Below are 24,182 nucleotides of genomic sequence, written 5' to 3' on the forward strand. Positions count from 1 at the left end.
ATATTAAGAAATTCAGTAGGGCGGGTGAGAGTATGAGAGAAAGTGATGCAGTAGAGGGGTCTACTTCACATGAGTTTAGTAAGAAAACTTTTTATTTAAAGTAACAAGAAGATTTTTGTGGACATCTTAAGGAATACAAGAAGATTATTTGTGGACGGAGGGAGTATAATGCTAATTAGGACCATTAATCTTACCATAATGGAGTGCTGGATAGTAATTATACATGGAGAAATCTGCTGAAAAGGATGTTCAATTTTCTTAAAACGAAATCATATGAAAAGATGTGTATGAAGACTTTATGTTCTCCATGGAAAACATACAATTCCCCATAGAAGATAAGAAGTTTTCGAGAATGAATAAGTAGGTGTTTAATTTGGCTTTAAAATGGCTCGCCCTTCTTTATTGTTTCATCCATTAATTTTCCAATATTTTAGCATGCACTAATATTTTCCTTTTTGTGATATGTTCATGTGTACTACAGAGTCATTGTAGAAGGTACAAAGCCCAATACCATTATCGAAAGATGAGGAAAGCAGCTATTATAACACAATGTGCATGGCGAGCTAAAATGGCAAGAAGAGAATTACGGAAACTTAAAATGGTGACAAACTGAACATTTTTAAGCAGATTTTTTCTTGACCTTTGTGAAATAGTTTGATATGAAATGCGTCTGCTTTGGTTTTCCTTGGTTCTAGTTCAATGGAGAATCAACATATAATTGACTTCAGCATGTTCCTTAGCCACCTCATATGTTGAAATCTTGCTTTTGCATGATGTGAGATTACTGGAGTAGGCTACTTATAGTTAAAGACCCATGTAAACAATTAAATGCCTCAAATCATCCCATACAAATAACTGGCGTTCATTTTCATCCACAGAAATCAGAATAGTTTCACTGTACAACTGTCTTTTATAGTTAACCTATTTGAAGGACAATGTGTGTTGGTCAACAAAATAACATCGTCATTGGTTTTTTTTTTTTTTTTTTCATCTTTGTTTAAACTTGATTTCATGAATTAAAGTAATGAGCCTAATATTAGTAGATAAACTTTGATTTAAAGACAAATTTTGGAAGGGAGAAGGCAAAGGTTGATGTTATTTTGTCCTGAATATAGTTGACTCTATGAACTGAGGGTTATCTGTCCCATGGCCTCAATATTTATTATGGTCTCGTAGTTTAGAGGGAAAAGCTGTGAAATGCAAGCTGGTTAGTGGAAAAGTACATTTTCTTTGTCTTTTGTGCTACATTTTACCAAAAATTGTTGATTTTTGATTGTATATTAATCTATAAAATTACTCTGTTTTATTATATTCTATGCTATTTATTCTATTGAACTGCAAGCTACTTCAACTTTAATTTTCTCAATTATAAATTCATTTTATGATCATTTGTGCTAGGCTGCAAAGGAGGCGGGTGCTTTGAAGGAAGCTAAGAATAGATTAGAAAAGGAAGTTGAAGAACTAACTTCCCGACTGCAGTTAGAGAAACGCATGAGGGTTAGTATGATGGTGAATAATTAGCTCAGCCATTAACTATTGTATATCATGAATTCTCCGGTGTTTCCAACCATGACTTCAGATTACTCTTACATGAATAGTAATTTTGTAGTATTATGGTGAAAAATTATGAATTTCTCTTGATAAGTTTCTGTACATTTTTTGTGTATTGCCTGCTGTATGTCATCCTTGACACACTTGATTGATATTTACTAGGAAAACTCCTGAGTTTTTATTTATTTTATTACCAAAATTATCAAAAGTGTCTTTGCATGAGAATGAGGTATTTCATCCTTGACACGATTGATATTTTCTATAAAGTGGCAGAATCATTAACACTCTTAGTATGTTGTCCCCTAGAATGTCAAAGTTTCATTTTGGTACACAAAGTACAAATCCTGTTAAGGTTATGTTGATTTACCTGGTTTCATCTTTACTGCTTGCTGTAAGGACTTCAATGAGGTTGTCCCACTCTGCATACATCTAGACAAAATTCGCAGATCTTTTTATTGTTTGATTTTATAGAAAATATGTTGTTCTCGGCATCTACCTCCTCCTTCAAGCATTTCAACAAAACATTTCTTTTACCTGCAAATATATTCTGAACAAAGAACAGCAACAGATGTTTGAAGCTAAATTCAATAAAACTCATATCATATATAAAATTGATATTTTGTGAGTCTTCAATTTGGCTCTATCTCTCATACACTTATCACTTATTAGATATTTCTCTTCATTTGTTTGTTATTTTTCTTAAGGATGATCTTGAACAATTGAAGAATCAAGAAAATGAAAAGCTACAACAGGCTTTGGAAATTATGGAGAAGCAATTTCAAGAAACTAAGACATTGCTTATGAAGGAATGTGAGGAAGCTGTGAAAAAAGCAGCTGAGCAAGTCCCTATTATACAAGAAGTACCTGTTTATGATGATGAACTGATGAGTAAGCTTACTGTTGAAAATGAACAACTCAAGGTAACGTATCTTTTGTATACTTCCTCCGTTAATGGTTAATTGCAACAAAGGGGTATTATTTGTGAGATATAAAATATTCCTTTGTTGCAATTAAACATTAACAGAGGAAGTATCTTGCTTGGTCTTCTATGTATGGAACTATTCCTGTTTGTTCTCTTTTCAATTTCGACGTGTCTTCCTAGGAATGTGTAAGTTCACTAGAAAAGAAAATTGACGAGACTGAGAAGAAATATGAGGAAATAAGCAAGCTTAATCAAGAATCTGTTTCTAATAATGAATTGATAGATAAACTTTCAGCAGAAAATGAACACCTCCAGGTAATATTTCATGATGGCCTTGCATGACCTACAGTTATTTCGTAACACTACATTTGTTTTGCTCTCATTTAAAATTTTTTGCTTCCTAGAGACTGGTGATTTCATTGGAAACAAAAATCAATGAAACTGAGAGGAAATATGCAGAAACGAGCAAGCAGAGTGAAGATCCTGTTTTTGACAACGAGTCGATTAATAGACTTGCTGTGGAAAATAAACAGCTAGAGGTAAGATATCTTTATGTAAGTTTTCTTGATCTGTCATTCATGTGGAGCAATTGTATTTGGGCACTTAGTTCAATGTAAATTTCCCAGGAAATGGTTAGGTCATTGGAACATAAAATTGATGAAACTCAGAAGAAATATGAGGAAACAAGCAAGCTAACTGAAGAGCTCGAGGTGAGATTTCGTTGTGTAGGCCTGCTTGACGTGAAATTCATGCAGAACTTCCATTTTTTTTTATACTTGTTGCAATACTTTCGTTTCTTCTCAGGGAGTGGTAAGCTCATTGGAACAGAAAATTGACGAAACTCAGAAAAAATATGAGGAAACAAGCAAGCTAAGTGAAGAGCGGTTAAAGCAGTCACAAGAAGCTGAGTCGAAGATGATTGGACTCAAAATTGCAGTACACAGGTGCTTGACAGCTCTTTACATTTGTGCTTTTTAATAAGGATTGTATGTCAGTTTATATAAATGTATGTAAAGGAACTACTGATATAATAGGCTATGATAGTAATGTATCTTTAGTGGTCATGTGGACTCAAACAATTCATATATGAATCTTAAGACACTTTAGTGGAGCCATCATTGACTCGTTGCTACCAACTTTAATACAAATTGCAGTACCATATCATACACTCCCTTCATCATCAAATAAAGTCCACCAATATTTAATACAAATTGCAGTACCATATCATATACTCCCTTCATCCTCAAATAAAGTCCCATTTCCCTTTTGCACACGTTTTTAGGAAGGTGAGTAAAAAAATAAGAATGTGGGGTTTAAGTGATTTAAAAGTGAATATAAAAAGAAGAAAGTGGGGTTTTGTTGATTATCAACTGATAGCGAAGTTCAATTCTCTTGCAAAGGCCTTCATTGCCTACTAGATCTATGAATGGCCTTTGTAGTTTCAACTTCTTGTACCAGCTCATTAACATCTAGTGCAAGTTTCTCAAGAGGACAAGTAAGGATTAAGATGGTGACAGATGGAGTTCAGACTCACATTCGCATTTTGCTGATTTAAAATACTTTTCCTAACTTGCAATTTTTCCAAAAAATATTTTTATTGTAGGGATTAGAATCATCCTAAGTACTTTGTCACATTGGTCAATTTGGGTTAGGACTTGCTTGCTTCCCATGCTGGCTATGTTACCCAAAATATCCATTTATCTCTGGTTTCCTTTCCATAAGAATCTTGTTCTGGGATCTAAGCCCTCCTTTTCTTTTTATGTAAGTGTGTTACCTGAATTTCAAACACATAATCCTAAGGAAATGGGATTAATTATAAGGAACAAAATGTCATCCCCATGAATCACTCACATGGATCTGTTTCTACACTATTACCTTGGTATAGTTTGATCTGGGAGACTCAATTTCTTAATATCCTTGATATATATGGTTTATCACGGCCATCACTTGTCTCCCTTGATCTCTTTTAATGTCTCCATTTTTCCGATCCTCCATTGTGGTGATCCTTGATCACGACGTTGGACTAGTCCAAACCACTGTAGATGGTTTCTTGCATCATATCCTTGATAAATGCCTCTCTGACCTTATGTAGAATCTCTACATTTCAAAATATTTCTTATCTAATGTTACTTCTCATTCACCTTATCACACTCATTTCTACCACATTCATGTATTGATGATGATACTAGAGTTGTGGTTAATGCTAAGTTAGAGTGATGGAGACAAAAGTAAGAATTTTGTGGGTTTAAGTTGAAATATTGACCAGAACGTGACTCACAAGGGTAGTGGAGGCACCTTAGGAGATAAATTAAGTATGAAAATAATCGAAGGCAGGTTGGAATGATGGATATTGATAGAGACAGCAGAGAGGTTACGATGCTTTGGACATGTGTGACATCGACCAAAAATGTATCGATGAGAAGAGTAGAGAGTTAGAAATATGGGTATTTTGAAGTAGTTGTAAGAAGCCAAAGATGTCAGGAATGCTAGGGGTCAAAACGATGCGTAGAAATTTGGTTTACAAGAGCATATAGCATCAAATAGAAATATAGAATTGAATGAAGAGGATGTATTAGTGGAAGACACTGGTAATAATTCTTGGTCCATGCTTTTGGGGTCAAGGCTTCAGCATTGTTGTTTCTTATTTTTATTATCTTGCTCATGTGGCTGGAAAATGTGAAGGATACAAATTTAACTCTTTGTAAATTGTTCCTTTTGTTTTCTTCACATTTTCAGTTTTGTGTACTTCGTTGAAATGTAGCTAGGAGCTCACAGTCGCATTTCTCATCTGTGTTGATTGGTAGGCTTAACTGCATAGACAAGCATTTTTATTATGGTTTGGTTTTTTCAGGCTGGAAGAGAAGATAGCTTACATGGAGACTGAGCGCAAGAGCAAATTTTCAGATTATCCGGTATGGAGGTTTTATCAAACTTCAGAACAGTTCTGTCTTTACATTCATTTTCCATGCACTTATGCTCTCATGATCTTTTCAGTCATTCAGTAATGGTCATGTGAATGAACCCAACAAGGCAAGCCATTAAATATGAATCATTTCATATATCTTTCTATGATTGTATCTAAGTATGATAACAAAGTGAAGATATCCTTGTTTTACAGGACTTGCCAAGTGGAACACCAAAGAAAGTTTTTGGCACCGAATCTATGAGGAAATCACATATGGAGAGACAGCGTGTATGTAACAATTTATATTGACTGAGCAACAAGCCTTGCTCTTTCTCATATCAGCACAAGCTATCTGTATTATCTTGATTTGGGCTAGAGCTTGTACTTCTACCAATATGTTTATTGTTTGTTTGCAGGAGCTTGCAGATTCTCTTATCAAATGCGTAGCTGGAGATGCTGGATTTAGTCAGGGAAAACCAGTTGCTGCAGTTACAATGTACAAGTGTCTGCTTCACTGGAAAACGTTTGAAGCTGAAAGGACAAATGTTTTTGATCGGCTTACCGAGTTGATTAGTTCTGCATTCCAGGTATATAAACAAGTATAAATAATTTCTCTGGACAGTACTCCTGGAATTTTTTTGGTTCTCTTTTTCGATATTTTGTTCATATTTCAGCACTGTTTTAGACTAATGAAATTTTTTGTTAGTATTCCCTAACATTTAAAAAGTTTGAGATAACTTTTATGAATAGTGTTTGGACAGTCATATCCTCTAAAAATGTTTATTTTCTTATTTGCCATCATTAATGTTAATTACCTTTTTTTAATTCTTAAGTATAGTGTGTGGACATTTATACTCCTAAAAAAATGTTTGTCTATATATTTTTCAAGAATGCTATCAACAACTAAAGTAGTGACATAAAGTCAAACCGGAAGAGCTCCCCGGACAGGCGGACATGGCTAGCGATGCGCGGCGTTAGCCACCCTAGTAACTGTGAAAAGAATGATGGTACAAAAGTTGGACAAGGAGATTTGTAAAAAAAAAAAAAAAAAAGGAATAAAGTAGAATTGAGTAGAGCAAAAAACTTAACCTAGATGGAAAGTTGAAAAAATACAATCGGAGCTCTCGCATCTAACTACAGAAATATAAGCTTATTTGTAACGTATCCTGGCCTCACGAAGACCTTGGATCCCTGAATCTTTCAAACTCTGTGAAATATTGCCATTGAAGTAGGGACATTTTGTTAAGAAAAGGGCTGGTGAAGAGATATAATTTTGTTGATTTCCTGGATCTGAAATATTCAAACTCTGTGTGAAACATAGCCATTAAAGTAGGGACATTTTGTTAAGAAAAGTGCTGGAGAATAGATATAATTTTATTGATTTGACACATCATGTTTATATTGTATATTCAGTACTATGCATTCTTCTTTTCTCCCTGAAACATGACAACCACTTCATGGTAATTGGTGCAGAATTCAGATAATAATAGTCATCTGGCTTATTGGCTGTCTAACACAACTACACTGTTGTTCTTGCTGCAAAGAAGTTTCAAGGCAAATAAAGATTGGAAACCTCCTCAGCCGCCAACATTTTTCGGGAGGATGGCCCAAGTAACTTCACTTCATATATCTAGAGTTGTTTTGATTTTTATGGCTTACACTTGTTTAACAGATTATTTCTTGTGTCTTTATATTACTTGGTCTCTGTTACTTAAATATTTTAAAACAATCCCTGAACATTACTTGACCTTCTCTGTGATTTATTTAACTTTCTAGGGATTTCGCGCCTCTCCTTCGTCTGCAAATCTACAAATTGATATAGTTCGCCCTGTCGAGGCCAAGCAACCAGCTTTGCTTTTCAAGCAACAGCTTACAGCTTATGTCGAAATGTTTTTTGCGATCATTCGAGATAATTTCAAGGCAGAGTTGTCACCTCTACTTTCTGGTTCTAGACAGGTTCATTGTGCTTGACTTTATTTCATAAGCTTATCAAATTTTTTTGTGGAGGTCTCTAAGTAACTACTTCCTTTGTTTCGTTTAAGATGCATCATTTTTAAAAACACGAACTTCTAGGTAGTTTGTGGAGATGAGAAGGATAGAGAGAAAGGAAAAAGAGGAGTCATGTGATATGAGAGAGATAGAGAGAATTTATTAACTAAAAAGGAACGTGATGCATCTAATTTTAAACTTCCTTATTTAGAAAGTGATGCATCCAAAACAATATGGAGGAAGTACAATAATGTTCATATCTTTTGCATCAACTCACCCACCCCTCTCGGGATTCTTTTTTTTTTTTTTTTTTTTTTGAAACAACTCTGGTTTGCTGTTTTACTACCTTAATATTTGTGGAACTCCATCACACTGACATTTAATAGTTTTGCAATTGCTTGAAAACTTGAATTTTGCTGTAACATGTTCATTCTCTGTCTTTAAAGACAAGGAAGCAACTATAGTATAGACCCTATCCCATCCAGGTTTTAATGTCGTAACTAAAGAATGAAGGAGCTCAGCAGAGCCAAGAACTGCCCAGTTTATGTCTGTGTTAATTTGAGTTGTTCAACTCACTCAGATTGCCTATATATGCTCATATTGTGTAAATTATGAATATTTCATATTTAAATACCATACATTGAACAAAGCTAACAAGATCTCACATGATATGTTTTTTTGTTTTGTATATAATAACAAAAGGCTGTTTTCTTAGCTTGACTCCATTAATATTGAGTAGAACAAAAATTAGTGGTAGTTTTTATTACCTGCCACAGGTATATTCTGTTAACAACTCAAATAGAACAATCAAGGGACATACCAAAATCAAACACGGGATAGTTATAGTGGGACAAGGGATTGGGGGGATTTTTATTTTATTTAATTTTTTTTTTTTTTGGGGGGGGGGGGGGGTTCAATTTTTCTTTGATTTACATTTGTATAAGTTGTCCTAAGATACAAGAATTATCAGCTTGGGCGTGTGGTTCATAGTGCTATGGATATGGAACCATGAATGTTACCAAGGTAGTATGGGGTTGGTACTTGATACCTAATGCCATGTGTTTGGTTTCCTTAAGGAATGTATATGACCCCCTTATTGATACCTAGAGATATGGTATGAGCTAAACCCACCTACCTAAACCCTGTACCTTATTGGTTTGTGGTACAGGTTTTTAGATAATTTTGTTAACAAAACACGCGGTATGGATTTTACCAATTGCAAATCGAAGTGTGAATTATGAAAAATTGTTAAGAAGTCAAAATGAGAGACAAATACATCATGGTTATTGTTATGGAAAAAAATTAATGTTCTTGAAAGATTGACGAGGAGTCGAGGCTAGTCACCTTGATCTTATTAACCATTAGTACAATCATATCTTTACTTGTTCTTCCCTAATAATTCTTTTTCCTTAATCTCTTCAAATTCTCTTCCTCCCAAAAAAAATAAAAAAATAAAAAAATAAATAAAATAAAATAAAATCTTCATATTCTCTCTGTTTTGGTCCTTAATCTCTTAAAAAATTAGAATTGAGACATATATAAACCAAGTTGTTCATATTCAAATAAAAAAAAATGAATAACCTTATGTTAATAGTTATATTATTAGTTAATAAGTGTAATGAATCAGGCCAACACACCACCTGTTACTCACACTTGGAGAAGGAAGCAGAAAAAAGGGGTAGGCTAACACACCACCATAAGGGGAAGCACTACTTTAATGCTGCAGTAGACAGTAGTTTTTATGTTGGCTTATTAGCTGCCATGTTGACTTTTAGGGATGAACACAAGAATTAGCAAATGCAGCAATTAAAGTTGTACTTTCTTAGCTAAGTAAGTAAGTAGTATAAATTGTTAGCAAGTAGTGGAAGGAAGATAGGCAGAAATTTGTATTGGGGAAACCTTAGAGAGTTGTGGCCTAAAGCCATTGTTAGAAAGCTATAGTCTCACGCTATTTTGAAAGTAGTAGCCTCACACTAATTTGAAGTAATAACCTAAAGCTATAAAACCTATGATTTGTGACCCCCTTTGCGCCATTGTCAATCAAGATTCAAGCTTCCATCTTTATTATTTCTTCTTATTCAATCAATTTACAAAAAGTCTGATTATCTAGTTATTACAACAAAACAATAAATATGTCCAAAGTTAGTTATTCTATGACAAAAGAGAGAACAAAAAGGCATCAATGACTTTGAATTGGTGGTGTTGAATAAAGCTTGCTGATTTACCTACATTACAACTCCCACAAGTTGCTCCATTTCCTGTTATATGTCTGGTGTACAACTGTTGGATTTTTTCTCATTTAATTATTTTCAATTATGACACATAGGTTCCAAAGACATCAGAGATAGCAGAAGATCCATTGGTTCACCATTGGCAGGACGTTATTGACTGCCTTGATTCATTTCTTAATACACTGAAGGAAAATCATGTATGTGCTTTCATTGAGTCCTTGGAATTGTGGAAAAATTTTCTGCCTTGTCGCTCACGAGTAGTGTTGTATTTGTGTCAGGTTCCTAAAGTATATGTACAAAAGATCTTTATACAGATTTTTTCATACATCAATGTGCAACTTTTTAACAGGTAAGATTCTGCTTTCCTAATAACTGGTCTAGATCACATCTCATGGTGATCTTGATCCATAATTTTAGTCACTAAGAGAATCTGTTGCCAAATCTTTTAGGGCAGGAAGCCTGCTTAGAGGTGGGTCTGTGAGTCTTAAGAGATTTAAGTCACAACTTGAACTTAGTGGAAAACTAGTGAAAATATTGATTTCCTACATAAGGAATTTGGAGCATGTAGCTAAAAACTAAATTTCTTCTCTCTAAATCAACAGTGTACTCCTGAATCGTGAGTGTTGCACATTCAGCAATGGGGAGTATGTCAAGGATGGGTTGGACAAATTGGAAGCATGGTGTGGGGAAGCTACAGATGAGGTATCTGTATGACAATCTTCAGCGTTAGATAAAATTCATTCTATGTTTTACCATGTTTTATCTGGCTGCTTTTTTTATAAATTTTTTGGGATGACTGTATCTTTGCTACTTGTCCTCTCATGATTTTTGGTTAATGAAACTTAAACTTTATTTCCAACAAAAAAATTTATAATTAAAAAAGGGCTTTACATTAACTTTCATCAATGCTGTTTGAAAATTCATTTTATGCATCAGATATTGCCAAAGATATGATTTTGCAAGCAGTAAATTATGAATTTTTTTAGTATTCTATACAAAATATTTACTTTCAAATATTCAGTGTTAGATCTTCTGGATATAATCATATAGACTGTCCCATGATAGAAATCTTTGGAATGTTATGTCCCCATGCTTTACTCATTTTCAAAGATAACCCTATAATTTAAGTTGCCAGGAATCATCTACTGCTGCCAATATCAATTTATTGAAACTGTAAAAATATATTAATCTTTGTCAATTGCAGTTTACAGGATCATCATGGGATGAACTTAAGCACATAAGGCAAGCTGTTGGATTTCTGGTAAGTCTATCCAATGCTATTTCCCCCCTCTCCCCCCCCCCCCCCCCCCACAGTTTTACCTTTCTTTTGACTCATTGTCATGTGAAGGTGTGAACTTGTGAATATACAATGGTTCTATTGACTATCTATTGTGAGTGATTTTCCTCGGAAAAAAAATAAAATATAAAATAAAATAAAAAAATCTATTGTGAGTGATCTAAACAAATGATAAGCTTATATTTGCACAAGGGCTTAAATCAATTCAACTAGCATTTCTCATACTTTACCCTTTGATCCTGTTAAGTGTTATGTACAACTTTTCCCAAAAATGAATGATCAAGGTTATGTACAACTTTCCATTTTCTTTCCTATTTTAGTAAAACAAAGACTTATATACCCTTACTAAAAAAATCAAATTTGAATAATTAAGTGGAGTGATCCTATTTATTCTCTCCCTTTTTTGAGTGGGATGGTCCCATTTTCTCTCTCCCTCCTAATAAAATCATATTTCCCCACCTTTTTTAAGTATAGTGCGTTTCTGGTGCGGCTGGCCGCACCATGCGGTAGGATGCCAAATCAGCAAATGATAAAGTAACCCCCAGACAAAGTACCTGACTGACTTAGTAACCCCGACCTAGTAACCCCTGACCTAGTAACCCTTAGTAACCCCAAGTAACCCCCAACCGACCTAGTAACCCCAAGTAACCCCTAACCCACCTAGTAACCCCCAACCTAGTAACCCCAAGTAACCCCCGACCGACCTAGTAACCCCCAACCGACTTTGTAACCCCTAGTAACCCCTACACCACTTGTTGCACATTCACTCCCGTACTCACAGCCCCACGCCGCCAACAACCACGCCACCACCTCACCACCAACTGCAATTAGTGTGACAAAGAAGCAAAAAAACGATGTAAATTAAAAAGGTGAAATTCCTCAAAAAAAAAAAAAAAAAAAAAAAAATTAAATAAATAAAAAAAAAAATGAAAAGGTGAAAGGAGAGGAGTACCAGAAAAGATGGAGATTGAAGAATGTTAAGCGTTGGGTTTGGAAAAGATGGGTTGTTGAAGACCCCTTAAAAGCATGATTTCCTCTTCGATTAATTTCACAAATCCACCATAACACCCTAATTTTACTTTAACATCCTCCTAATCTCACCTTCAAATCTGCAATTCACCACAAAGATGAAGACGACGACGAAGGTGAATGTCCGATTTGGCTGATTTCATTGGCAAAGATGAAGACTAAGACGACGGCGACGAAGGTCTGGTTCGTTTGGAGCTTTCGCCAATAAAGATGAAGACGAAGACGACGACGGAGGTCTGGTTGGTTTGGAGCTTCGACAACAGCGAAGACGGCGATGGCAATTTAGGTTGGAGCATGGAGGAGAGGAGAGGAGAGAGAAAATTAAAAAAAAATTATGGTTGGCCGCACGGTACGGTCAGCCGTATACGAAACTTTGTGTTTTAAGTAGGGTGGTCCCATCTTCTCTCCCCCTTATCTTTAATTACTTCCCATTACACTAGTAATCTTTGCCCCTCAAATTTTGCCTGGGTTACCGCAAGTCTGCAACCCCCTCCAAAGTTGCACATAACATTTAACTGAGGTAGTATTATACTTGACAAGATTGAGTAGGATGAGTTGAATTGGGATATACATTGCAACAATAAGTTGACATGACAATCATACTCTTGTGAGTAAGGATTTGAGCTTGTACTAAAGGGATTTGGTCGGACCATATACTTTATTTATAATCTCATATACTTCCTCCGTTTTTTAATAAGTGCGACGTTTCCCTTTTTAGGAAGTTGCATAATAAGTATAACATCACTACTTATGGAAATGATCTCTCTCTCTCCCCCTCTCTCTCTCTCTCTCTCTATATATATATATATATATATATATATATATATATATAGATATATATATCTTTCTCTCCTCATCACATGGGACTACTTCTCTATCTCTCTCCTCTCCAACAAGATTGTACTTCCCTTTCATGTTACACTTATAAAAAAAATGAAGGAAGTATGAAGTTTATTTAAATAGCGTCTCTTTTATTTTAACATTGTTACTAATTCAATCTTATTTCTAATTTAATGATAGTGTTATGGCCTATAATTGTAAATACGGTTGGAGAGAGAGAGGGTGTATGACACAACTGTTGCATAATTCACATTGAACACTATTAGCAAACGAAAAATATTCGGTGAGTCGGATTCACGGTGAGTTCAATATATATGATATTAATAATCAAATATCTCACAATAATAATCTAATATTTGACAATAATAATCTAATATTTGACATTAGATTATTAGGTTGTTAATGTCAGGTATTAGAATTCTCATGTTAGATATTAGATTATTAATGTCAGATATATTGGACTCACGGTGAGTCCGGTCTTACGCAAAACGTTCTCATTAACAAATTATTTAGAATTACATGAAGAATGTAAAAAATTTATATTCAAATTAAACACTACAACTCAATTGTTTAAAAAAAAAAAAAGGAAAAAATAAAACCCCTGCTACTCAAACCATAGTCACAAATTCATAACCACGTCCATTGCATAATAAACATGTGAAGAACTTGATGATAACAAATTACAATAACTCAGTACAATTACATAAAAATAAAAAAAAAAAATAAAGAAAAAATCACAATCAAATTTACAATGATGTAAAATATAAAACATAACATTTGCAACTAAAATAATACCACTATTAACTATAAGGTAAAAGACCTATAATACACCCGTGCATCCTAGTCATATGAAGTTTCTTATATAATTGTTGTAGAGTGAGGGCATGTAAAATAAAGTGCGGTTAGAGTGATAGTTGCTTGTAATAAGTATTGTTTCTAGCACTGAATGTCACAACACAAATGACTGTGTTTGATGGTTCATTTTTTCCTTTTGTTTTTGTGTTTGATACTTATTATTTTGCTCTACATATAAAGTTCTTATGATTGAACTTAAGTGTTTGATTCTTGATTATATATAAATTTAATCTCATTGTTTTTAATGTCTGTCTTTTTATAAGTGAATTTTTAATATTTCATGTAGATGTTTCTTATTTTATCTCATGGTTTTAATAATTTAGCTTTTACTGTGATTTTCAAATATTTATATGCTTTTCATTCTACTCACTTGCGCATTGTGTGCTATATCCAATGTGTATGTTTACTCGATTATATCATTAAATACACATTAGTGTAAATTATGATTTTTTTTTTATTTGAATACCCTCATTGAAACGATTCTAAAAAAGGTTCTTTTTTTATAATTTTTAGCCTTCACTCCTCCCTCCCGGTATCCCCATCAGTTAATATACTAAATTGGAAAATAATTCCGGGTCATTCAGATTTCAGGTTCGGGATGGGGATATAGATGTGGTTCGAATCCTGTCACCTTGATGTGATGGGCTGATGTGCACAAACCCGTAGGCTATAAGGCCGACGAAAAAAGCACATTTTTCATTAATGCACAAGAGAAATGAAGTAAATATATAGTACCGAAGGAAGTAATACTAAAATTTCCTAATAGTAAGAATTAGAAAGAGATAATTAATTTGCATGTTATATGTTTTGTCCGAAATTGTTTTGAAAAGCTTATTTATTTGAACTACTTTATTCTAAAATAATTCAAACAGAACAAGTTATTAGATTGCTGCTTCCTAAGAGAATAGTGGAAGTATAGGTCTTTTTATTTATATTTAAATCAATTTAGGTCCTTTCAAAAAAAAAAAAAAAAAAAAAAAAAAAAAATCAATTTAGGTCCTTCATTTTTATCTGTTCTTCAATATCTTAGTTGAAAGGGCTTGGCGATTGGCTACCTCACCAACTCTTTCCATCAAGTTGTTTCTTAAGAGAAGGTTTGAGGGCTATAAATTCTGATAAACCCTCATGCTGCTGTCAATAATAACAAGAACAATCGTTACAAAGTGCAATAACTAAAAACTGGGCATTAAGCAACTGGCCATCTTGTTTTAATGAACTTGGCAAACATTCTGTCTATGCATTTATGATACTCTTCATGACAGTGAACAAACTGTGATATTGTATGTTTTTTGCTTTTTTGGTCCATCACGATTTTATGTTACAACATATATTCATTTACAAGCTTCTACAAGGCCTAGCAAACTCTTATTGTTACATAAATTTTGTCAACATCTGTTCCTCATTATGTGGCTTGTAAAAAATTCCGCATTGCTGGCCTTCTTGTTTCATTGGTATGCGGCCTTGTAATTATATAAAATGGAAATAATGACCTAATTTTTATATTTTCAACAATAGGTTATAAACCACAAGGGGAGGATCTCCTTTGAAGATCTTACAAGCGATCTGTGCCCTGTAAGTTTCTTTCTTCTCCACTGTAGGTGTAGGTTGCAAACTTGCAAATGGAAACAGAAACCCGATGCTCTAAAACTGGAATCATATTTTTTTAACTAATGCAAAATCCCGTTATCAATTTAGCATTTTGCCTAGGTGAGGAAATTAGCTTTAATGGGTGCAAATTATTGCACGAGTCAGGGATTGGTGATGAAATTGGATCAAAGTACTCAGCTCCCCATAATAGATCAATTCTTTGTTTAGAGCTACATAAATTCCAAGTTAAAAGAATAATCACCTCACTCAACTTCATCCATCTAGGGTGCACAGAGTAAATGTAAAACTTTATTTTCTTTCTTTGTTATGCTATGGATGTCTGTAGAGGGCAATCTTCATCAATATAATTTGCCTTTTCTGAACATTTGAGATATCACATAAAGAATCAAGATATGATTGAAAACTTAATTGTAGTTTCTACCTGTATTCAAATTTTACTAACTTTGATATTGTATTTATTTTCAGCTATTGAGTGTTAAGCAGCTATATAAAATATGTACAACATACTGGGATGATGATTATAACACCACTAGTGTTTCTCCAGATGTAAGCCCATAAGCTTTTATAGTGATGATACTCTACCGTTGCTTGTCCTTTAGTGTAACTGTGTATGGCACGATTCTGCTTTGGATTTTTACAGGTCATTTTAAGCATGAAGACATCAATGCCTGGAGAAAATGAGGGTGAAATGGACAGTGATAAAGGCTGTTCATTGCATGATAATTCCAGGTGAAAAGAGAGAACACACAGAAATCACTTTTCTTCCTTCAGTAGCCAATTCTAAACTTTTGATAATATGTTTTTACTGCAGCATACCCCTTCCTGTTGATGACCTATCTCCTTCTCCAGATGAGAGAGATTTTGCTGGTGTGAAGCCACCACCTCTGTTACTTGAGAATCCAGATTTCCAGTTTCTACAGGAGTGAGGCTGAGATGATAAGTATCTACAGCGATTGTCTGCTTCACCTAATGAGCTCAAACTAACCCAAGTGTAAATTCATCATTCACACATAAAGGTTATCCCTTGTCCCATTTTTCTTCTAAAGTAGTGCAACATTCATTTCCCTAGTTGTAAATTTACTATCACTATGTGATATACATAGATTTAGGCTTCTCCTCATCATCAATGATTGTATGGACCCGTGATGTTTTGATTTCTTCGACTCTGCCCCAATAGTCGTCCAAATTTTTTATTTTTTGATAGAAGTAGGATACTTATGTTCGATGTAGCATGGTGAGAGAAGTTGTGATGATCTTCCTCCCATTCTTTGGTGTGGTAATACAGAGAGGAAATCTTTTCAGATTTGTATGTACAGTTTTATTGCAAGGTGTACCTCTAATGATTTGTATGTACAGTTGTATTCAAAGGTGCACATCAAAATCAATGGAAAAAATATTCATTAATGCCAAATCTTCTTGCATTTCTGCATTTCACTAATAATAGTTTTTGTAAATTGGCTGAACTCTGAATTTCTTACCTCCTTTTTGGAAGCATTGTTTCATCTATGGATTTTTATTTTTACGTTCTGTTTGGATAAAAGTGTAAGTGGATACAAGTATAATAAAAAAAAATTTAAAAAAATAAAATATCAGCCCAGCCCAGCTACCCTCCCATGCGGTGGCGTCTCATGTCGCCCCTCCCCCTACAAAAAACTTCATCTGCAAAAATCACATAAGAAATTGTCATCGGGTAGTGCAGACAGTGCTATACTGCTATGACAATGGAAATACAGAAAGCAATAAGAGCACTCAAGAAGTCAAGATTAGTCGAGGAGGTAGTGTTAGTCCAACTCAAAGAGAATCACCCTCGATGTTGGAATAGTAGATTTGATGTTTTGTTGTAGTCTTACTAACAACCATTGTAACATCTGCTTTCAATAATCCAGCAGTTGGGGTAACATACAATATACATGGAGATGAATAAACACAATATATATGGTTTTGAGTTATGGCAGGGTAACCCAGGCTTCACATACAGTGTGTATTGGAAGTAAGTATTAGTACTTTTGTTGTGGATCTCTGTGGTGAAAGAAATGTTATCTACAGTATATACAAATAATACAAAGTACAAGTAGTTGTGGAGCTGCTTCATATTTGCCACAATTGGTAAGTAGCATATGTTTGACGAGTCAACATTTATCATAATATAGCAAGTAAAACCAAAACTCAGCTGCTAACTTATCATTATCGGAATTTTACAGTGTGCAATGGTTATCCCCAACATGGTCACTTGGTCAGTGTATCGTCATTCCTCGTTTCAATCAGTCCCAAAATAGATTGGAATTACAACTTCTACGTTAATTGTAGGTGATACAAGAAGTATATATAACCTTATTGGTACAATTCTCAAATGGTCAGTAATAGAAATTTCTTGATCGAGTCCTAGAAGCTCTATCCTGATACAGAAGAGCATTAATACCGTAGTCTAGTGCCAAAATTTTGTCAGACTCTAATAGTGTCCGAAATAATTAAGGCTCATTTTTATAGAGCAATACATGATTTGCCCTGAGGTTGATCTCCTATAGGCCAAAGCTAACCTAACTGTATTGCTGCGGATCTTATTTACATTGGATAAGCGGAACACCATCATTTCTCCAAATTATTGGGTCTTCACATAATGCTGCAACTACATCCACATATTATTGATGCTCCTGTAAAAAATTAAGGATTTTGCATAACATATAAAACAGATTTATCTGAGCAATACATATGTGTAGACACCTAAAAATGTCTCCCCAAAATCAAAACCCGATGATGAACAACCTTTCACCGCCATTATTGGTCGGGTTGAGTATTTAATCTTGGAGTGCTTAAATCCATATTTCCATTTCATAAAATAACCCAACTTCTAGCCCATTTTCCCAAACCATAACTTATTTTCCACTTTTTGTGCCTTTAAACCCAAAATAATTCATTTCGTGTCCTTTAAAATCATTCATTTCGTGTCCTTTTTATAAAAACGTTTAATCCAGTTTATTTTGGTCCATAATCTGGGTCCAATGATTTAATATTTGTATGGGGCTTGAAAAGGGCTTTCCAACGATATATTATAAGCCCAAATCCGAGTTATAACGAATAAGTTATGGCCAAAATATTAAACTGAGCCCAAACCAAACCTATGCCCACCTTACCTACGACCCAATGATCATGTGGAGGGTCCAAATTATTTAATCCCATTCGTAAACCAATTAGGATTAATTAGAATCTTCTATAAGTTTCTAAAAGATCCTAATCATCCTTTTTGAAAAGATAAGATTACAGAATTTGAAATTGAATAAAACCTTTCTTTTTGAAAATCCTATTTTATCCGAATTTAAAGACATTCAAAGATAGACAGATATTTTTTTTCGTGCCTCATAGTTTTTATCCAAATTTTATATGGTTGGATAGCCCTTGAAATTATCTTTCCAATGATATATTATAATATCAATTCCGAGCTATAACGGAAAAGATATGAATAAAATGTCAAACTCTATCCAAAACTGACACCGTCTCACTATTTCGTCCATATATTTTATTCTACAAAATATTTTTAATCTGATTCTAATTGGGTTAGAAAGTAGACTTCAAGAGCTTTCCAACGATATCTTATTCATCTTATTCCGATTTCTGGATCAAAAGATATGATAAAAACAAAAACCGCAAAAACTGTTGTCTATCGAGTTTTATTCCGATTTAATTCGGATCTTATCTTAATTTTTCGACCCTTCTTTTTTTCCCTATAAATAGAGGTCATATCACCCCTTTTCCAAAAAAAAAACAAGCTTGATCATAAAATAATTCTCTTCTCCCTTTTTAGCCTAAATACTAGCCACCCTATTCTCTCAATATACTTCCCCTAATTAAGCACTCCAAGGAGTTCATACAATACCCAAAGTTCTATACTTAAACCAAGGCGTGAAAGGTATAATTAACTGAGGGTTTGGACCAAATCAAATCTAATCTTTATTTAATTTAATTTTTATTTGATTTATATTTTTATTGAAGTTACTAACAGTTTATTCATGATGTAGCAATTCAAGGAAGCGCGGAAAGTGAGTAATTAATCACTTAATTACTCTTATTTTTATTCTTGTTGCTAGAATCATGATTAGGTTTATTATTTGATTTGACTAACGATATTATTGTTGAATTGCTTCCAATATTAATGTTTATTCTATTGTTATTATGATCACCATATTGCATGTTTAAAGGGAATATGTAATTGAAAACCACGCCTAATAAGATAATTTGGACAACCGGTTTATGATCCTTTTTAATCTTGTTGTTTAATCAAGTGATCACAATATTTTAGAATTATATGTTGCATTAATATTCAACCAATTTAGCTTAATAATAGTTTGGAGCAAATTGAAAATTTTGTTTGTATGCGTTTGAGATCGGAATCACTTTTCACTATAAGAATCGAGTAGAGGCCAATACGGGCGAATGTGACTTTATGACTCACTTCGTACCATCATCCCCGATCCTCCTTTTGTGGTTCCGAACCATATGGAGTTAGTAATCTCATGGATTATGAATGGGGTGTAACCTTCACGGGTCAATCGTTGTTGCCTATCGCTGTCCCTTTATCGTGGTTGCCTTTTATGATCCGTGAACGGTTTACAAGTTCCTTAAAAAACTTGTTGGTGGCTCCCTACTTTCCTTGTCCCTAATCGTAATATGTCAATTCCCACTTCCTATGAGTGCCAAGAATATTCACCAAATGCTTTTTACGTAGGCGCACTTCGAACGACGCCTACAATATGAAATCAAGAGACTCTTGAAAATCGACCATGCAGGTTCATAGCTGTAGACGTAAACTTTGGTTATTTGGATATAATCACACTTGCAATTACGAATCATTACCCTTCTTGCAGACTAACTTTGTAACAAAGGCCCTCGAGTTAACATTACCTCATGCAGAACCCGAGCTGACAACTCCTCTGGAGTGTCAGAAGCACACACAGGAACGATTTGCTGGGCAAGGATCCGACCAGTGTCATATTTCTGGTCAACAAAATGGATAGTAGGACCAGAGTATCTGGACAAGAAAAGAGTATTTAAGAAGACTATTGTAAGCTTAAAGTCAAATTCCTAAGATAAACAAAACACTTGCACTTCCCTTTAGAGTTATACTAAAAACAACTGGCTAAAATCAAGGCACGATGATTTACTATTGCCACATATCTGGGTTATGTATTGACATATTGTGAACCAACATAATCCAGGGCAAATTTAAAGTGGAAATCAAGGGACAAAAGGTAATTTTTTTGACACAACCATCTCACATCAAATATCTTAATTTTAGTAAATGGACCATTCTCATCAGCTTTTGATAGCACCCACTTAAAACAGCATTGGCTTCGATATTTAAAGTGTACAGCAGTACAGGCAGCTGTCTTGAAAACGCTTATCAGATTCCTCTTTCTTTCACGATGATCTAATGTGTAATTTAAATGTGCCAAAAACTAACAAATGCAATCTAAATTCAACAGCTTTTGCATAAGTACTAAAAATCACGAGGAAACTACAATATAATTCCTGATGGGCAATATTACCTTGCTCCAGAAGCAATAACTGCTTTATGAACCTTGAGCCCATAATAGCCTTTGCCTCCAAAAGCTGGTAGGAGTGAAGGATGTATATTTAGTATACGCTTAGGAAAATGTCGAACCAATTCAACTGGTATAAGAAGGCCCGATTAAGGCCCTGTTCAAACATCCCTTCAGCACAGGGCCTCAAAATTTTGAGGGCCCCTATTTTCAAAGCCCAACCCAGCCATAAGAAGGAAAAAAAAAAAAAAAAAAAAAAAAAGAAACTGATTTAGGCAAAGAAAAGCTGAAAGTCAGCCTCCTCCATTTACTCCCATAAATAATCAGTAATCTAGATTCATCTTCCCATACTTCGTGAATTGTTCCAACCTACAAATTTCTGAAATATTTTTTTCCTAATTTTCTATCTTCCCTTTTAATTCTTCCTATTTTCTCATTTAATTTTATTATTTTACCCCCAAATTATTCAATTTCCATATTTAACGCTTTGCCTTCTATCAATTACAACGGGTCAAATCTTGAATTGCTTTCAAGGAAAAATTGATTTCATGTTTTGTACAATTAAACCCCTTAATTTTTGTTTATCAAGTAGTTAAATTTTTTACCCCTAAAAATTTCTTTTCAATCTCCTATTTTCTTCAATAACCTTTGTTATCATATAGAAATTATATTTCAGAATTAAAAAAAAAATTAAATTAAGATTCATAGTAAATTAGTAATAATAATAATAAATTGGGCATGAGCTAAGTGGTTAACAAGAAGTCAAGAAGATGCATGCCATTGAGTTGCTGAACTGATTTAGTGAGTGGCGAAGTGGGTTGCGGGAAGACGACAAATTTGGCAATAAAAGTTGCGGATTTTTATTTTTATTTTTTATCGCAAGTTCTAAATGCAGTACAAAATAACCTAAATGCAGAAAATTAATTAATGATATGGAAATTATCAAAAGACAAAAATAGCCTTTTCCAAATAAAAAAACTTATTTTCCATTTCACTAGGCTTTTATTTTTTACATTTTTTATTTTGCAATTCATTTCACTTGCCAATTTTTTCCATTTCATTCACCATTACAGTCAATTTTTTTTTTTACAATTCATTTCATTTCACTATTTCCCTCAAAATTCTTCAATCTGAGCCTTAGCGACGAAGAAGTCGTTCACTGCTCATAAACAATCCGGTCTAATTTTTTTTGTTTAATTTTTTTGTTGATTTATTGTAATTTTTCATCACGGAAATTTCATGAAATGCCCCTGAGTAATTTTTTTATTCACCAAATACCCATCAAAATTTTCAAATTCACCAAATACACTTGAGTTTAAGAAACATGTCACGAAATGCCCTTAATGACTAACGGCGGTTAATTCCGTTAGTCATTAAGGTTAATTATTCCACGTGGTATGCTGCAATTGGTTCTCTTTTAAATAATTAATCAATTAATTTAATTAATTATTTAATTTTTATAAAAAAATAATAATAAACCCACCCCCTCGCCTACCAAGCCAACCCCTGCCAACGGCCGTCGGCGCCGATGGTCCCCCTCCCCCTAGCCGGAAATCGGCGTCGGTCGCCGGTGAGGCTAGCCCCCCCACCTTGGACACCCCCTCCCCTACCCCCAGCCCCCTCTCCCTTTGTTTCCCCTCCCCTTAAACCCCTCCCCATCCCTCGAAAAACCCCGCTCCTTCGCGGCCGACGCCAAACCCCCTCCTCGGCGCCGGCGAACCTTTTTTGCCCCATCCCCTCCATCCCCACCCTAAACCACCACCCAAAAAAATCGAAAAACCCCTTAATCGAAAAAACCCCAAATCGAAATCTAGGGATTCGATTTGGGGGTTTTTCGGTTTTTTTGGGTGGTGTTTAGGGTGGAAATGGGGTGGGGATGGCGGGGGGTGGGGCGAAAAAGGTTCGCCGGCGCCTGGGAGGGGGTTTGGACGTCGGTGGCGAAGGAGGGGGGGTTTTTCGAGGGATGGAGAGGGGTTTAAGGGGAGAGGAAACAGATGGAGAGGGGGCTGGGGGTAGGGGAGGGGGTGTCGAGGGTGGGGGGGGGGGGGGGGGGGCTGGCCTCGCCGGCGATCGGCGGAGGTTCCAGATGGGAGCTGGCGGTCGCCGCCGTCGCCGTCTGGCAGGGGCTGGTGGTGGGGCGGGGTGGGTCTTGGAGGAGGTGGGGGTATTTTTTATAAGATTTTTTTTTTATCTTTTAAAGTTTTTTTATAATTAATTTATTTATATTACAACAACCAATTAGAGGCTGCCACGTGGCATATTAGTCTTCATGACTAACGGTGTTAACCGCCGTTAATCATTTAGGGCATTTGGTGAAATTTTTTTAAACTCAGGAGTATTTGGTAAATTTAAAAGTTTTGATGGGTATTTGGTGAATAAAAAAATTACTCAGCGGCATTTCATGAAATTTCCGTTTTCATTATAAGTACCCCGTCTATGTTTTTTGGGGGGGAATGTTTACCCCGGAAATCTTATCCGGTGGGTACTAAAGACCCCCGGAAATTTATCCGGGGCGTATTGGAGACCCCTGGAAATCATAGACGGGGGGTACTAGAGAGACCCCCAGAAATCATTGCCGGGGGGGGGGGGGGTACTAGAGACCCCCGGAAATCGTATATGGGGGTGATGTGTCCAATTTATATAGTGTTTTACCCCCGTCCCTTGGTCATAATTAGTAGTGTTTTTGGCTCTTTAGAGCCACTTTTATTAATAATTGGTGTTTTCTAGTGTTTTTGTAGTTTTGCTTGAGTTTTGTAGGGAATTTCACATTCATAGCGTTTTCCGAGTTTTTCATGGAGCAACTACGAACATTAAGAGGACACGACCATCTTTGAAGCCCATGACCAGTTAGAGCCAGTGATTAAGGGTTCGGTGTGTGATACCGGGGCATTTGGACCGAGTATTCAAGACCCAAGAAGAAATTCGGATTAGGCCGGAGAATCTAGCCCAATCGAAGTCCAAGCCTCGAGGAAGAGACCGGGCCCGATCGGGCGGGCGCGCAGAAGAGGGCACCAGCAAAAAGGTGCGCCCGATCAGGTGAGCATTAGCTCGATCGGGCGCGGCTGCCCAGGAGGACCCTGAAGAAAAAGGCAGGCCCGATCGGGCGATTGTTTTTGGAGCCGAGATTTTTGTTTTCAATTAGGATTTGTTTTATGGATGTTTAAGTACGATTTTTGTACGTAATTTTGATTACCTTCTCTTTTAGACTTTCTCTCTCTACTTAGAATATTTTCTCTCTCTTAAATTCTCTTAACTTTGTTCTTAATTCCATTCCTTTATCCAGATTAGTTTTGGTAACAATTTCTTCTCTTTTAATTTCAGTTATTTTCTTTAATTCTTTCATCATGTCTTATTTTATTGTTTTGATTAGTTTAGATATAATTATGCGTGAGTAGTTTTATTTCTAGGGTTTATGGGGATC

At 35.1% G+C, this 24,182-nt stretch overlaps 1 protein-coding gene and 1 pseudogene across 5 annotated transcripts in view; one reads left to right on the top strand and one right to left on the bottom strand.

Moving 5' to 3' along the window:
• Positions 1–16,638, top strand: part of LOC145635966 (myosin-6-like) — a 32,231-nt gene extending 15,593 nt beyond the window's left edge. For 3 of the 5 annotated variants that reach the window (XM_081687387.1, XM_081687386.1, XM_081687390.1), the window contains 21 exons: positions 482–601; positions 1,399–1,497; positions 2,256–2,471; positions 2,654–2,788; positions 2,878–3,012; positions 3,100–3,183; positions 3,278–3,417; positions 5,325–5,385; positions 5,468–5,503; positions 5,592–5,666; positions 5,795–5,965; positions 6,852–6,989; positions 7,155–7,334; positions 9,694–9,795; positions 9,877–9,947; positions 10,201–10,300; positions 10,803–10,859; positions 15,135–15,191; positions 15,693–15,773; positions 15,868–15,956; positions 16,039–16,638. In XM_081687387.1, the coding sequence (XP_081543513.1) occupies positions 482–601; positions 1,399–1,497; positions 2,256–2,471; positions 2,654–2,788; positions 2,878–3,012; positions 3,100–3,183; positions 3,278–3,417; positions 5,325–5,385; positions 5,468–5,503; positions 5,592–5,666; positions 5,795–5,965; positions 6,852–6,989; positions 7,155–7,334; positions 9,694–9,795; positions 9,877–9,947; positions 10,201–10,300; positions 10,803–10,859; positions 15,135–15,191; positions 15,693–15,773; positions 15,868–15,956; positions 16,039–16,153 (2,262 nt within the window). In that variant the 3' untranslated portion in view covers positions 16,154–16,638. The remainder of the gene's footprint in view (positions 1–481; positions 602–1,398; positions 1,498–2,255; positions 2,472–2,653; positions 2,789–2,877; positions 3,013–3,099; positions 3,184–3,277; positions 3,418–5,324; positions 5,386–5,467; positions 5,504–5,591; positions 5,667–5,794; positions 5,966–6,851; positions 6,990–7,154; positions 7,335–9,693; positions 9,796–9,876; positions 9,948–10,200; positions 10,301–10,802; positions 10,860–15,134; positions 15,192–15,692; positions 15,774–15,867; positions 15,957–16,038) is intronic. The other 2 variants (XM_081687389.1, XM_081687388.1) reach the window with 2 other exon arrangements.
• Positions 16,639–17,764: 1,126 nt separating this feature from the next.
• LOC145636817 (phosphoribosylglycinamide formyltransferase, chloroplastic-like) overlaps positions 17,765–24,182 on the bottom strand; it is a 68,731-nt pseudogene continuing 62,313 nt past the window's right edge.

Source organism: Chenopodium album, chromosome 6, assembly GCF_948465745.1.
Source record: "Chenopodium album chromosome 6, dcCheAlbu1.1, whole genome shotgun sequence".
NCBI classification, from domain to species: Eukaryota; Viridiplantae; Streptophyta; class Magnoliopsida; order Caryophyllales; family Amaranthaceae; genus Chenopodium; species Chenopodium album.